The sequence below is a fragment of the Aspergillus nomiae genome (genome assembly GCF_001204775.2).
Source record: "Aspergillus nomiae NRRL 13137 chromosome Unknown contig00410, whole genome shotgun sequence".
NCBI classification, from domain to species: Eukaryota; Fungi; Ascomycota; class Eurotiomycetes; order Eurotiales; family Aspergillaceae; genus Aspergillus; species Aspergillus nomiae.
Genome location: NW_015378465.1, coordinates 1 through 14886, shown reverse-complemented (window position 1 = coordinate 14886; position 14886 = coordinate 1). Strand labels below are relative to the sequence as shown.

The following is a 14886-nucleotide window of genomic DNA, read 5'->3' as shown; positions in this document are numbered from 1 at the left end:
GCCTGTCTCTCTTTTCTATGCTTATATTGCAAGGGAACAATACAGACCCCGTTGGGCTGAGCTTACTCTCATGTATATTATCAAGGTTCACTCCTTCGAAGGGCGAGTTAATCTATCTTTTACGGGGATAACTCAACGCCCTTTAGCCGGAGGATTCACGTGAACACAGGCTGACCGACTTCAGAGCGACTATATAATTGCTTGTGTGCAACTAGCGGTGTCCAAGTACCCGGATGTCGAGGGTTCGCGCAATGCGAGGTGAGCGTTGGACGGACTATTGCGGCGCCAACCCAAGTAGGAAAAAGGTAATAGCGAGGAATAGGTAGAACGGTCAAGGCTGGTTGGGTTCACACCGTATCTATGGAGACGATAGGTCCTGATTTTGGGGCGCCATGAGTGCTTATCTCCCAACCACCTTGCATGTAGCTGCTAGGGATGGGCGGGCAACAAGGCCGGGTGTTTAGTTGGTTGGTGGATAGTGATCCTGTTACCCCCGGCTACATGGATACCCTTGCTTGTTCCTTACGTTCATAGTTAGGAATGAAAAATTGAAGATAGTTTAGAGACCTAGCAACTATTCATTCGTTAGATTATGTTGGTTCTATATCATAAACTAGATGCAGTGATTTTGTAAAACGATAGTAGGGCTGGTAGGGTTGTCATCATAACGTTGCAACTGAATCGTAAAATCATGTAAAACAAACTTGTTAAAATAAATGTCAGGAAGTAAGAGGGGTGATATCAATGCGTATTTCAAGAGATGTTCAACCTAGTGAACCATAACCTCTGGCTGGTGAGAATGTTGATTTGTAGAATCAGCCTTGGGACCATCATCTTTCTGTTCGGAGTCGTCACCCATCTCGACATCCTCATCACCATCACCGGCCTCTTCTTCGTCGAGATCCTCATCATCATCATCGCTTTCATCTTCGATATCTTCACTTTCAGCATCGGAGATGTCTTCTTCTTCTTCCTCCTTGATAGCGGGCTCGGCGCCCTCCATCTCATGATCTTCACCCTTCACATCTCTCTCTGCATCCGCAAGTTCTCTTACTAGGGCGGCTTCAAGCTCCGCCTCTTCAGCACCATAGGCACCGCTGTCATCTTCCAGAATATCAGCTTCTGGCTGATCTGGGGGATATTCGGCTGGTGCAGATTCTTCCGAGTCCCTGATGAAAAGAAGTGAATGTTAGCCACAATTAGAACTCGCATGATGATCATCAAGCACTGTACCATTTGATTGCGAATCTAGTCACTCTTGGCTTCTCCGCAAGGATGTTTCGACGGATCCGCTCGATGATTGGCTTTGCAGGAGGCTCTGCGCTGAGATCCTCCGAGTCGTATTCATTGTTCACATAGTAACCAACACGGACGAATTCTCTACCATCATAGCTACAGGTGAGGAGAATCACAGTGACGCCAAGGATTTCGGATGTTGGAATCCGCTTAAGGTCCGGTGCTTCGGCTTCAAAGATGAACTTGTTTACGCCAACGGGGATGGGACCGACGAAAAGAGAGTCAAGTTCTTGATCATATTCGGACCTATTCCAGTTAGTTAGAAACATGTCTGTCGAAAGTGCCATTTCGAGCCTCGCTTACGATGTCGCGGAACCGACGTAAGTGAGCTTCCATTCCAAGTCTAGCATCTGGTTAGCCAAGTATTGCCGCGGGGACGATATTCTATGTAATACCTTTTTGCAGCTGCTCAAGACATTCGAAAGTGATTTCGAATTGATAGGGAGCGAGGAAAGGGGCGGGGTTGTTTTGGATCTTAACCCCAAGGAGAGAAACAACGGACATGGCGGTAAACGGCTGGCGTTAATTGTAGGGCAAGGTGAGATGGAAATTTTGCGAAGGATGGGAGGTGTGGCCAACAAGACAGTAGAAGACACTTGAAAAACAAGGTCAAAGTCACACGAAGAAGAAGGAGGGAGGGAGGACGGAGAAACTGGAGACTTCAATCGAGGGGAGGGACGCAGCGAGTAAGTACTAATTAAACCAGTTCGACCCTAAAGAAGGATCGACGACGCGCCGCGTCGGTTGGGCGCATTCTCGCGCCCACCGCCTTCATCACGTGAGACGATTCTGCGTGACAGCTGCAGCTTCAGCCACAAGCTTGTGAGACGGCATCATCTATCACTGGCATTCCATTGACCTACTAAATCTTATTTTACCCCGGATTCTGTTTGAGGCGGATACCTCCCAAGAGTGATTGGGCGCCTTCTGGCTTCTCCTCTCACAGACTAGGGGTCTTAATATTCCTTGTACGTTGCTTGGGTAGCAGAAAAATCGGATCGTCCATTTCCCCCTCTGCGGAGTCAGTCGCTAACCAGATCCGATCACGCAGATTTTCTTTTCACGACACCTTGATTGGGACCCAGAAAATACTTTTGTCATGGCTGAAGAGGATGCTGAGAAGGCCTTTTTCCAGGCCCAGGCAATGAATGCGGACTCCGTGGACTATAAAGCTGTTGAAGATCAGGGCGCTAGTTCAGATTCAGATGATTATGATCCTTCGAAAACACTTCAAGATCAATATTCTGCTTCCGTTCCTGATTCTAAGCAAAGTGAAATCGCTCCTTCAAGTGCTTCTCCTTCAGACCCAACCCCCCTACACAGTCTATTCCCCCTGAAACGGATCTCAGCCAGCCCGCGGACAATGCCTACCCTTCCCAGACACCATCCCGAGCTGACTCCCAGGCATCAGCGTCGGCACCTGCGTCGGGTACCCCTGTGCCATTGAAGACGAGGACAATTGGGGGCTTTGTGGTTGAGGACGAAGATGAGGATGACGCGGGTGATGCGGATTATGAACCGCCAGCTGTACTAGGTGTCGAGGACATGAATACTATATCTATGAATGTGCCTCAGCAACCCATTTCAGGAAATGCAAATGAAGATACTCCTACCCCTGATGTATCAATGGACGGTGCTGTGCAGGCACCTGCCAACGCAAAGAATTTTCCCAATAGCTCTTATACCCCTGTTTCTGCTGCTGCTTCTAAAAGCGATACACCTGCGCTTTTGAGCCAGGATATGTACAACTCACGTACTTTACAGTCTGAAAATATGCAACATAGCGCTGCAGCTACACCCGCTCCTGATTCTCCGTCGACCGCCAAGGGTCGGTTGCCTCATGATCGCGTTGGTATCTTGGAGGACAGAATACAAGAAGACCCACGTGGTGATATCCCGGCATGGCTCGAGTTGATCAATGAACACAGAAGCCGCAATAGAATCGACAGTGCGCGTGAGGTATACGAGCGTTTCCTGACGGCGTTCCCCTTTTCTGTAAGTATTTCATGCATCGCCTTGGGAGAAGGCAAGGACTGACCCTTCTTAGGCCGAACAGTGGGTGGCATATGCAACCATGGAGTCTGAACTCAACGAGTTATATCGCCTCGAACAGATATTTAATAGGACTCTCTTGACTATTCCCGACGTCCAGCTTTGGACTGTATATCTCGACTACGTTCGCCGTCGTAACCCTTTGACAACTGATACTACTGGTCAATCAAGGAGGATTATTTCGTCCGCCTATGATTTAGCACTGCAGTATGTCGGTGTAGATAAGGATTCCGGGTCTATATGGACAGATTATGTCCAGTTCATACGCTCTGGTCCGGGGAATGTCGGCGGTTCTGGGTGGCAGGACCAGCAAAAATGGATTTGCTTCGCAAAGCTTATCAGAAAGCTATCTGCGTTCCCACTCAAGCTGTCAATAATCTTTGGAAAGAATACGACCAGTTTGAAATGGGTCTAAACAAACTCACGGTAATTTATGCCCTGCTTACCTGCAGTTGCGTGCCCACGCTAATGTTGCTATGCTTATGCACAGGGACGGAAGTTTCTTCAGGAGCAGTCACCCTCGTACATGACCGCTCGCAGCTCTTACACAGAACTGCAAAATATCACAAGGGACCTGAACCGGACAACTTTACCCAGGCTACCCCCTGTTCTAGGCTCTGATGGCGACATTGAATTCGGACAACAGGTTGATATCTGGAAGCGCTGGATCAAATGGGAGAAAGGAGACCCACTTGTTCTAAAAGAGGAAGATCAGGCTGCTTTCAAAGCTCGTGTAATTTATGTGTATAAGCAAGCTCTCATGGCTCTTAGGTTCTTACCAGAGATATGGTTTGAAGCTGCTGAATTCTGCTTCCTAAACGACATGGAGAACGAGGGGAATGAATTCTTAAAGAACGGCATAGAAGCTAACCCGGAGAGTTGTCTTCTTGCGTTCAAGCGTGCCGACCGACTGGAAATCACTTCGGAGTCCGAACAAGATCCCATAAAGCGAGGTGCCAAGGTTAGAGAACCTTATGACAAGCTGCTTAATGCGCTTTACGACTTAATCGCCAAAGCACGCACGCGAGAATCTCAAGATGTTGCACGACTCGAGGAAACTTTCGCGAAAATGAACCCGGATACTCAGCCGTCCAAGACAGACGATGACGATGACGATCAAGGTGACTCGAAGGCAAGAGAGTCGATGAAGAACGCCCAGATCGAAGCCCTGCGCAATGCGCATGCAATCCAAATCGGCATCCTTTCTAAAACGGTCTCGTTCGCATGGATTGCTCTAATGCGCGCAATGCGCCGCATACAAGGCAAGGGTAAACCTGGCGAAATGCCTGGCTCAAGACAAGTGTTTGCGGACGCCCGCAAACGAGGACGTATCACTAGTGATGTCTACATTGCAAGTGCACTCATCGAATATCATTGCTATAAAGACCCTGCTGCAACAAAGATCTTTGAACGGGGTGCTAAGCTATTCCCCGAGGATGAGAATTTCGCACTCGAATACTTGAAGCACTTGATTGATATTAATGATGTCATCAGTAGGTCCCCTGGTCCCAACTCGATTTTTCTGAGGTGGAAGCTGACATCCCTTTCCAGACGCTCGTGCAGTCTTCGAGATGACGGTAAGAAAGCTGGCATCTAACCCAGAAAATGTGCTCAAGACCAAGCCCATCTTTGCCTTCCTTCACGAATATGAGTCTCGATATGGAGATTTAGTACAAGTCATAAATCTGGAGAATCGCATGCGTGAACTGTTCCCTGAAGACCCGACGTTAGAACAGTTCGCCCATCGATACTCTAGCCCTGCTTTCGACCCTACCGCGGTGCGGCCGATCATCTCTCCCTCCCAAACAAGGCCCAAGACAGCATTCCCTACGGAACAACCCGTGTCTCGTCATGGCACTCCATCTTCGAGGTATCCGGATGCGTCAGTGACCAACTCACCGAAAAGACCATTAGAAGACTTTGATGACGATACGAATCGACCACGCAAGTTTATTCGAGCCGACTCCCCCCTGAAAACAACCCAGAGGCGACAGTTGGATCCGCCAAAACGTGCTCAACAAGTCATCAGCAGCCAGAGTGGATCTCAATTCCGGTCACAAGGTTCACCTGCTCCATTACCCCGTGACATTGTTTATCTCTTGAGCATCATTCCCTCGGCGTCATCCTACAACGCTGGTCGGTTCTCACCGGAAAAGTTGGTTGAGCTTATCCGAAGAATTGATATGCCCACCTCCATCTCACAGATTCCACTTCCATCATCTGTGCGCGGGCTTGGGTTTCCTGGTACGCTTCCAATTCTCTAGAATCTCTTTGGAGCCCCATCTTTCCTTTGTGGAACTAATGCTTACCGTTTCCGACAGGTGTCTATCGCCCACAGTAATATACCAACGCATAGAGGCATGACTCCTACTATTGCTTGATGATAATGCGCAATATCTGAATATCTTGGGTTCACATTGCCTGGTGTCTCGCATCGGCCTGGCGTGTCTTAGATCTGTAGTCATTTTCAACGTTGCTTACATTTGACGAACGGCGTTAAAGTTTGGTTTGGCAAATTGTCACGAAACCCCTATCAGCTGGGGTCAACAAGCAAATATCACTCGGTGACTTTCTTTTGGGTAGGGTATGTTATCCATTGCAGGTCGGGTTTGTACAGTTTTTCTTTATATCTCTTGGTCTCCAATATGGAACGGGTCACTAGGAAGTTGTGGTGGGTTGACGAAGGGGAAATTTTGCTTCTTTCTATGGCACGGATTGTGCGATTCTCAGGATACCTCTCGAGTCTGCAATATCTTTCTTCTACTTTGACAATGGTATTTAACGTATTCTTAAAGCGACGACGTTCTTCATCTGAGTAAAAGGCGTGGTGCGATGTATCATCCAGATCGTTCCTTCAATAAGCATCTATGCAAGTGTGCCACAGCGTCAGAGACGGGATGAGAACATGATATTGCCAGCGGTGCTCAAGCCCAAACTGATCTCCTGCCGCTCCACAACCTTTTTCGATTAATACCTTGAGCTCCAGAACATGTGTATCTCGGCCTCGACCTACTCTATTTTCCCTGGTGAGCACCATCTACACAACGTGCGGTGGCTGAGAGATGTCAAGTATAGAACAGTCCGAAAGAGGCAAGCATTGCAAACGTGACACTGACCGTGACGGGATTTCCAGCAAGAGACCTGGTCAACCATTGTCAACTTCTGTTGACTCTTCCCTTCCACGTTCAGCTCTATACGCACCTGCTGCTCAATCAACTCTCATCATCATCACCCTGGGCAACCCCCTGACCCAATCAACTACACCTCACCTGCCCTGTTGTGTTTCTTTTGCAACATCTCACCTTCCTCACCTGCCTCGTCTCACCTCTTTCATCAAGCTTCCTCCATCCTTTTCTTCCTCCAACATCTTCTCACCTACCAAACCTCTCATCACCTTTCATCACCAACCCACCCTCCGAGACCTCTAGCATTCTTATCTTCATTAGCCTCTCGCCATTTTCCATCCTTGTGTCTGTCCACCACAAACGTCTTACAAGCCGTTGTAACCCTGTATTTGACGACAACATCCATTCCATTCCACCTGCATCGCAACCCCGACCACCAGTCTAAGAATGGCTTCTGTTCCTCTGAGCGATCCAGCTTTGGACAAACCAAGGCTGAAAACAGACGTGTGCCGAAACGTTGATCTGCCCTTGTCAGCTTTCGCGATTAACCATTTGGTAAGTAGCGTGTTGATTTACATTCCCTTGGGCATTCTCGCCTTCCATTCTTATTCTCATTTCCTTGGACTCGTCTGTCTCTTTTTCTTTCTTTTTGTTCTTTTTGCCACATAAATTCCCTGTTCTTGGCTCTTCTTTGGTATTTTTATTATTCTCTCCACCCTTCACTGTGCGGATTCCCTCCTAGGCCCATGCTTATTCCCGTTTACCCAAACGGCACATGCATGGAATTACAGGGATTCACAGGCCGAAGGCTATCCATCGATGTGGGAAGCCGGAATTCATTGCTTTGTCTTCTATCACCTAAATCAAGTGCAAACGCTTCACAGGATGGCGCTCTCCCCTTATAAAAAGCCCTCTCTTCCTCCCTATGGAACTTATTCTCCTTCCCTCATCTGCCCCATCCCTATAGGATCTTGCTGCCTCGTTTTGTTTCTTTTATACTGCCGCTCTCCTGGTCTCATACCAGCGATACGTCTGCTTTCTCTTCCGCTATGGAGGAATTCGAAGTCGTCAATAAACTTACCGGCGGCCTCCGCCACCTCCGAGTTCGTGAAGCTGACGAAGTCGTGAAGTATTCTGTCCCAGTTGAAACTGTGCCTCGCCCGGGCTTTAACACCACTGGCAAAGAAGTGGACATTTCCCTGAACGCATACCCGATCACCAAGTTCCCCAGTAGGAATGTCTACCAATACGATGTGAGTGTCTCCGGCAACCATGGTATCTTGTCTGGCTCAGCCAATAGGTTCATTCGATGCCCCATTGGAAGATGTGGAGTAACTCGGAATATAGGTCAACATCGGCAACGGTGATGAGAAAAATATCGTCTGTAAGAAGGTCTGGAATTCCAATGCGAGAAAGACGGCTTTAAAGCAGATAATCTACGATGGTCGCAATGTGCGTGGTATTTCCTGTACTGTTCAACCCATAAAAAGAGGGGTTGCTCACTTTCACAGGTCCATGAATAACTACTCGAACGGGCTCAATATTATGGTCGATCTTGACGCTGAACAAGGCCGCCCCGGAGGTCGAACTTCTAATGCGTTCCGCCTGGCTGTACGCCCTACTAAGACAGTCAATCTCGCCGTCTTGAATGCCTGGCTCCAGGGACGTGCTGCTTTTTCTGAATCTGTTTTAGAGGCTCTGAGTATGTGCCTTCTTTCTCCTGTCTCTTCTTACCATTATGATTGTCTTCAAAAGTAAACTAACCATGAAAGATTTTCTTGACCACGTCATTCGCGAATGGCCCAGCGGCAGATTTTTGGCAATCCGACGTTCCTTCTTCGATGAAAATGGAGAGCACAAGGACTTGGGCAATGGTGTATTGGCCTTCAAGGGCGTATATGAGGCTATCAGGCCTGCTATTGTAAGCCAACGCTCTTTTTGTATCTATTCCTCAGACTGACAATGCTGTCTAGAATCGTGGACTTATTGTCAACATCGACGTGTCAAATACTTGCTTCTGGGCTCGCACTTCTTTTTTGGGTGCTGCTATGGCCGTCTTGGACTGTCGTGATCACCAACATCTCATGCATGAGCTTCGACCTGTCGCAGATGGCCACGGCGGCACAACCGAATCGAACGCATTTTACGAAGTCCACCGCCGGCTGAAAAAGCTCGTAGTCCAAGCACATTACCGAGGCTGTCCTTGCACGAATGTGAATTTTACCGTTAAGGGCCTCATCAATGCCAGTGCTAGCAAGTACATTATCGAGATCAAGGACAAAGCGACCGGTGTTATTGAGAAGATCACCGTTGAGCAATATTTCAAGAAGAAATACAACCTTCTACTTACTTACCCGGATCTTCCCATGGTTGAAATGACAAAGAAAGGCATTGTCTACCCAATGGAGTACTTAACTATCCATGGTCTCCACAAATATCCTTGGAAACTAAACGAATACCAGACCTCGCAGATGATCAAGTATGCTGCAGCACGCCCAGCTGATCGCCTCAATTCGATCCATAAGTCCAAGAGAATGCTGGATCATTCTAAGGACCCGGTTCTACAGACTTTCGGACTCCAAATTGACGAGAACATGATCCGTACCAAGGCTCGATTGCTTCCAAATCCTGATATCCAGTTTGGCGGCAACCAACGCCACAATCCAGGCACCAACGGCCGCTGGGATCTTCGTGGAAAGAAGTTCTATCAGCCAAACAAACAGCCTCTCAGCTGCTGGGGTGTTGGGTTTATCCCAGGCAAACGCAACGCCATCAACAAAACCCAGGTGGAGCACTTTGTTGACGGTTTCATGAAGACCTACGCTGGCCATGGAGGCAACATTACCCAACGTCCCTTAATTGCGGAATTGAAAGAGGACACCGGCGAGGCCATAAAGAGACTTTTCAACTCAACCGGCAACAAATTCCAAAGGGAGCCCCAGCTCCTGTTGATTATTGTCCCAGACAAGAACTCGTTCACATACCTCCGGATTAAGAAATCCTGTGACTGCCGTTGGGGTGTGCCTTCCCAGGTCTTGCAGTCTGCCCACGTGGCTAAGGCGAACCCGCAGTATATTTCGAACGTTTTGATGAAAGTCAATGCAAAGCTCGGGGGTACCACTGCTCGCATCATACCAAAAGTCAATGATGCCAACCTCAGGCCAATGTCGATGATCATTGGTGCGGATGTCACGCATCCTACCATAGGCGTTTGGTCGCCTTCGATGGCCGCTGTATCCGTCTGCATGGACACTTTTGGTGGGCGCTACTGGGGTGCCTGTGAGACGAATGGCGACCGAGTGGAAATTATCGCTCGTGCAAATATGGAGCACATGCTCACCCCACTTGTGCGAGAGTGGATGTCTACTGTTGGTCAAGGACGCGCTCCCGACAACGTTTATTACTTCCGCGATGGCGTCTCAGAGGGGGAGAGAGAGAAGATTCTCAAGCAAGAAGTCTTGGACATGAAGTCTATCTTCATGAAATTAACCCAAGACAAATGGAAGGGAAAGTTTACAGTTATCATCGCGAATAAGCGCCACCATATCCGAGCATTCCCTAAACCGAATGATCGCAATGCGGCCGACAAAAACGGCAATCCTCTGCCAGGACTTCTTATTGAGAAGGACGTTACTAGCCCGCATGACTGGGACTTCTTCCTATACTCCCACATTGCACTTCAAGGGACCTCACGACCTGTCCATTACCATGTTATTTTGGACCAAATTGGGCACAAAGCACATCAGCTGGAGAACATGATTTATGATCATTGTTATCAGTACATGCGGTCTACTACCTCGGTTTCATTGTGTACGGACCTTTTTCTTCCTATTGTATAAGAGTTCGTGACTAATATGAGCAATTATAGTCCCGGCAGTTTACTATGCACACCTTATTGCGGCCCGCGCTCGTCATCATGAGGATGTGCCTGCCAGTTCTGGTCCGCGAAGCGGACGCGAAGTTCCAATGACGAACCCTAAGCCCAAGGATAAGCCAGTGGACCCGAGGCTCTTGCCAATTCACGGTACTCCAAACAGACTGCCCTTTGCGGTTTGGTACATCTAGGTGCTGGCTATATGGATACTTCAATATTACGCAAAGCGGCAAATTTATTTTCACCACTTCACTACGTTTCCCCAGCCACATCTGGTATATGGACTGGGTTATCTCCGCTCCTTCAGCTTTGCTTGCTGCGCTGGCTCATGTTATCAGGATTTTCCACTAGTCATGGTCATGCATTTAGAGGCTCGAGTCAGTGACAGCTGAGCCAACGGGACTGACTGCCTTTAGCAAGGCGGATGGATCTGGGGGATGCGGATGTTGCGACGAGAGTTTCAGTATGTACCTAAGGAATATCTTTAGGCTTGCACAATCTCATCTCAACTTGCTTTGCTACGTGCATCAGCACCAAACGCTCACGGGGCGTATGGGAGTAGATAAAATCATCCTCGTATTTCTAAGTATTTGGTGCCATGAAATAACGAAAACGGAATCGAGTGCGTCACACCAATAGGTAAGATAGTCGTCTGACAACAACACTTGACTTTGAACTGCAGCTTAGCCAGGTACTGGATTGTTAAGGTCTTTAGGCCAGATGACATGTTATGTACGAGTATTGATCTCTGTTTAGAGTAGCAGAGCAGAAAATCGGATAATACATCGATGATGAACGGACCAGTAGAACAGAACAGCAAGTGAAAAGTGGAGACATGGCATGAACGAGCAAGCAAAACGAGATAAAGGAGCGGTAAGGGAGGAAGAAGAAATGAAATCCAAACGAAGAGGGAAAGAAACACTGCGCACGCTTATATTAGCATACGAGTACATGGTATAGAAGAAGAGGAGTCACCAAAGTACAGTAAAAAGAGACAAGGAAAGACACCCAGATGTGAACAATTTGGTCCGGGCTGGTTGGCTGCTCTGGGGTGCACCCTTTGTCTCGAAGTCAAAGAAGGATAAAATAGAATAGTCAAGGATTAGAACCAGCTGGTACAAAGAATGGGTGAGTTGCTGTGCTGTTTATTCCCTCCTTAAATCATGCCATGCTGCGCCATTCCATATAATCACCTGTTTTCTTTTTTGTTTCAATGTCCCGGTCCCTAATGCAGAATAATGGAGAGAAAGGATGGAAAACGGAAGCGAACGCTGCTGCCAGAAAACCAGAATATCGAATTCTCATCGCTAGCGTTCCCCCGGTGTTCGGATGTGAGTTGTTGTCTATTTCATGCCCAAGAAATGGCTTCACCTGGCCAACCAGAAATGCCGGGTATTCATGCACTGTAGAAAAACACTGAAAGCGAAATATGATGCGGAAATAAATTTAACAGAAAGGGTATTAGGACCCTGGAAGCTGGAAGAGAGAGATAGAGTCATCCAAAGGTATAGGGTAGTGGAAAGGCTAAACAAGTACCACTTTGGCCTGCAACGCGACGGGTTCGGTATGTTTCGTATAGCATCATGATGTATCACCCGCTGTACCGTTTGTCAACGGAGCCGTGCTGTTGTGGCTTTTGTTTGGATCGCCGTTAGCATCACCGGCAAGACCGGCGCCTTCACCAGCAGCAGTAACGTCTGACATGGAGTTATCTAGTCCGTTCTTAACGTTGCTAGATTCGGTCACGGGACCCCCCGAGACCTCAGCAGAGTCCTTGGAATCCAAGTTTGTCGACGTTGGGTCATCGGTAGTCTTAGTGCCATCCAGATTCGCTGCAGCTTCGTCTCCGTCGGCAACTGATCCAGGAATTTCCAGGGCCACGCCACTGTTCTTCTTGACCTTCTTCTTACTGGGTTCTGAGGGCCCAGGCTTGACAGCGTTTGGTTGCTGACCAGGAGCTGTTGGAGGGAGTGGCCGCTTTTGGGGGCTGGAAGTCGGCCCGGTCGGGGCTGAGGGTGGCTGGATCTTGCCAGAGGCTGGAAGACGGGGTTTAGCAGCCATTGGTCTTTGTTTCGGTGGTAGTTCGAGATCTTCAATCAGACCCTCGGTGTTGTTCGCTTGCAACTTGGCGCCAAAAAACCCTTGGACCAATCCAATTTGTGCCGGTAACGTCTCCGATGTGATCCGTGGGTATGGAGGGGGCGGTGGGAAGAGGGTTATGGTTTGGGTGGAACTAAAAAACAGTGAGTATCAATAATGCATCCGGAAGTGGTCTACCATACCTTGTATTCTGGGACTGAGCAGCGTTGTACATCCTATTCTGAAGTAGGTGAAGCGGGACACTGAGAGTAGCCAAGCCGAATTCCTTATCCAAACCGAGCTCCTTGAACCCGAAGAAATCTTCGTCAATGTCTTCAGCGAAGTCACCGCCAACGAACTGTTCACTGCCATCTGCAAATGCACTGGAACCATCTTCGCCTCCATCGGCAAGGGCAGGCCGCAGAAGCTCAGATAGCAAAGACCTCAAGCGGTCATGGACAGTCGCTAGCTTCGTTCCAAGTCGTTCCACATCGTCTTTGATATAAGACTCAATATCCTCAACACCGATGCCGACAGAGTTCAGTGTGTGAAGCACAATTTCCGGTTCAGTGTATGCCTTCTTCCACTGATTGCTTAAAGGCATTATATCCGTTGAATCGCTGGTAGGAACTTTGGGTGCCTCAATATAAGACTTGAAGGTTTCTCCTATCTTCTGAAAAAAATCAGAAGCGATATCAGTGACAGCGTCAAGAGCTGACGGTTGGTACTCCTCAAATCCAGTGTGGTAGAATATCTTTGCAACGGAGCGCTGCAAAGCTGCCTTGCAAACCCATGGAGAAACAACAGGCCCTTCATCATTCATCACATGAGGAGGAACATCGTGCTCAACAAATGGTTCCGGCTGGTATTTCTGGAATTGGTTCTGGTACATCTACAATTCAAATTAGGATATTGATCAGCCCTTACAGGAGCGAGCAAAACATACCTGAGATTGCAACTGCATCTGCTTGACAATGCCAATCTTGGAGCAAATCTTTCGAGTCTCTTGCATTTGCCGCATATTCGCATCCATCTTGCGGGAAAGTTTGCTCTCGGGCTGGGTGAATGTTCCCTTCGGCAAGATCCTTAGAAACTCCTCTGAAGCATCCACGATATTGCCATCAGAGTCTTCCCTCCAAAGCAGTTGCACAGGCAGATCAGGAACACCTGACATAACATCGTAATAATCAGGAATCACTTTATCCTCTTCGACCTCAATCCCTTCAGCAAGAGATTCCCCAGCTGGGCCAGGCTCCATGGCTTGTGCATTTTGCTCGTTGGACTTATCACCTTCCGCATTAACCTGTTTTTGATTCCTCAGCCACCTTCGCATACCAGCTTTGGTGCGCAGTAGAGCCGGTTCGTCCGAGTTTAGCTTATCACCTTTAAACAAGCGATGCCTTTCTGCAGCAATAAGAGCTCTGTCTTTTTTCGTGACTTGCTTCCAAACCTTGTACTCAGGATCCTCAGCTTCCGCGCCCGGTGCTGATAAAGCACTGAGTGCATTAGTCGGGGGCGCTAATCCATCAATGTCCATAGAATCACCATGACTTCCGGAGACACCAGCCGCGACGCCAGCAGGGTCTGAGGGTGTCTGTGTCCCGGGTGGTGGTGTCGCGAAACCGTTTTGGGTGCCATCGGCAGGAACATCGGAGTCCGCGCGTGCAGGTGCTGGTGGCTGGGAAGATGCAGGAGGCTCAGATCCGCTAGGGGTATTTCGAGCTGGAGCAGCACCCTTCTTGGACGATTTACCGGGAGCTTTCCTACCTCTGGAGGACATGATAGGCTCATCGTCACTCTCTTCTGCACCGTCAAGCTCCGCGAGCTGAAGTCTACGCTCCTCTGCTTCAACTTCAGCACGATCTCTGATTACAATCTCTGGAATAAGAGGAACAAGCTTCTCCGTCTCCTTTTTCATGTACAAGGCATGCTTGCGCAGAAAATGGTCCGGATTTGTGTTATATTTGAAACAGTTCGACCAGATCAGATTGATGTCATCAACAAACTCTTGCTTTGACTTATACTGCAGTGCTTTCAGCTTCTTGGTCATTGTTCCCAGATCCATGGGATGCTTGATGACTGTTAAATGAATTAGCACAGGCGTGACTTCGAATCAAGGGTATATCGTACTTGTGTAATAATCCGGCGCATCTCGTTTATTCACACGAGTCAGAAAGGCACTTGAATGCTCCGTCATCGCCTTGAGTTCGCTGAGGACTTTCTCCGCGGCTTCGTATAGCTCTTCCTGGCCGATTTTATCCTCACTGGCCCATTTGCTACGATTCTTCCGTACCTCGCTCATCAAACTCCGAGCTCCGCATCAGAGGCTTGCACCATTGTCCGCTTCATGTCGATTCTCGCAATAAGATTCTTCAACGTTAGGCTCGACGCGCCAAGGTTAGCATTGCTCAACGAGCCGTAACCATTTGAAGTTGAAGTCGCATTGTTGCCAGCATTGGC

At 48.5% G+C, this 14886-nt stretch overlaps 4 protein-coding genes across 4 annotated transcripts; 2 read left to right on the top strand and 2 right to left on the bottom strand.

The window, feature by feature from the left end:
* Nucleotides 1–566: 566 nt before the first annotated feature.
* On the bottom strand, nucleotides 567–1921 carry asf1 (nucleosome assembly factor ASF1). Its single transcript, XM_015554500.1, has 4 exons — nucleotides 1692–1921; nucleotides 1600–1639; nucleotides 1234–1542; nucleotides 567–1169 (listed from the first exon to the last, which is right to left on the bottom strand). The coding sequence occupies exons 1-4, from the start codon at nucleotides 1798–1800 to the stop codon at nucleotides 770–772; spliced, it is 858 nt and encodes a 285-aa protein (XP_015402699.1). The 5' UTR covers nucleotides 1801–1921; the 3' UTR covers nucleotides 567–769.
* A 474-nt stretch (nucleotides 1922–2395) lies between these two features.
* On the top strand, nucleotides 2396–5719 carry rna14 (cleavage polyadenylation factor subunit RNA14; the record flags this gene model as incomplete). The annotated part of the gene is made up of 7 exons (XM_015554499.1): nucleotides 2396–2548; nucleotides 2620–3291; nucleotides 3344–3555; nucleotides 3597–3774; nucleotides 3839–4841; nucleotides 4900–5592; nucleotides 5670–5719. The coding sequence occupies 7 exons, from the start codon at nucleotides 2396–2398 to the stop codon at nucleotides 5687–5689; spliced, it is 2931 nt and encodes a 976-aa protein (XP_015402702.1). The 3' UTR covers nucleotides 5690–5719.
* A 1803-nt stretch (nucleotides 5720–7522) lies between these two features.
* Nucleotides 7523–10538, top strand: ANOM_009242 (putative eukaryotic translation initiation factor eIF-2C4; the record flags this gene model as incomplete). The annotated part of the gene is made up of 5 exons (XM_015554498.1): nucleotides 7523–7726; nucleotides 7821–8175; nucleotides 8246–8394; nucleotides 8447–10283; nucleotides 10342–10538. The coding sequence occupies 5 exons, from the start codon at nucleotides 7523–7525 to the stop codon at nucleotides 10536–10538; spliced, it is 2742 nt and encodes a 913-aa protein (XP_015402701.1).
* A 1390-nt stretch (nucleotides 10539–11928) lies between these two features.
* On the bottom strand, nucleotides 11929–14728 carry ANOM_009241 (SAGA histone acetyltransferase complex subunit SPT7; the record flags this gene model as incomplete). Its single annotated transcript, XM_015554497.1, has 4 exons — nucleotides 11929–12580; nucleotides 12630–13318; nucleotides 13373–14505; nucleotides 14557–14728. The coding sequence occupies 4 exons, from the start codon at nucleotides 14726–14728 to the stop codon at nucleotides 11929–11931; spliced, it is 2646 nt and encodes an 881-aa protein (XP_015402703.1).
* Between the last annotated feature and the right edge of the window lie 158 nt (nucleotides 14729–14886).

What these genes read in the sequence shown, in the direction of transcription:
- asf1 (XM_015554500.1), bottom strand. Translation starts at nt 1,800, where the DNA reads ATGTCCGTTGTTTCTCTCCTTGGGGTTAAGATCCAAAACAACCCCGCC. An exon ending in TCTTGAGCAGCTGCAAAAAG is followed by an intron (nt 1,640 to 1,691) that starts GTATTACATAGA and finishes ACCAGATGCTAG; the next exon opens with ACTTGGAATGGAAGCTCACT. An exon ending in ACTAGATTCGCAATCAAATG is followed by an intron (nt 1,170 to 1,233) that starts GTACAGTGCTTG and finishes TCTTTTCATCAG; the next exon opens with GGACTCGGAAGAATCTGCAC.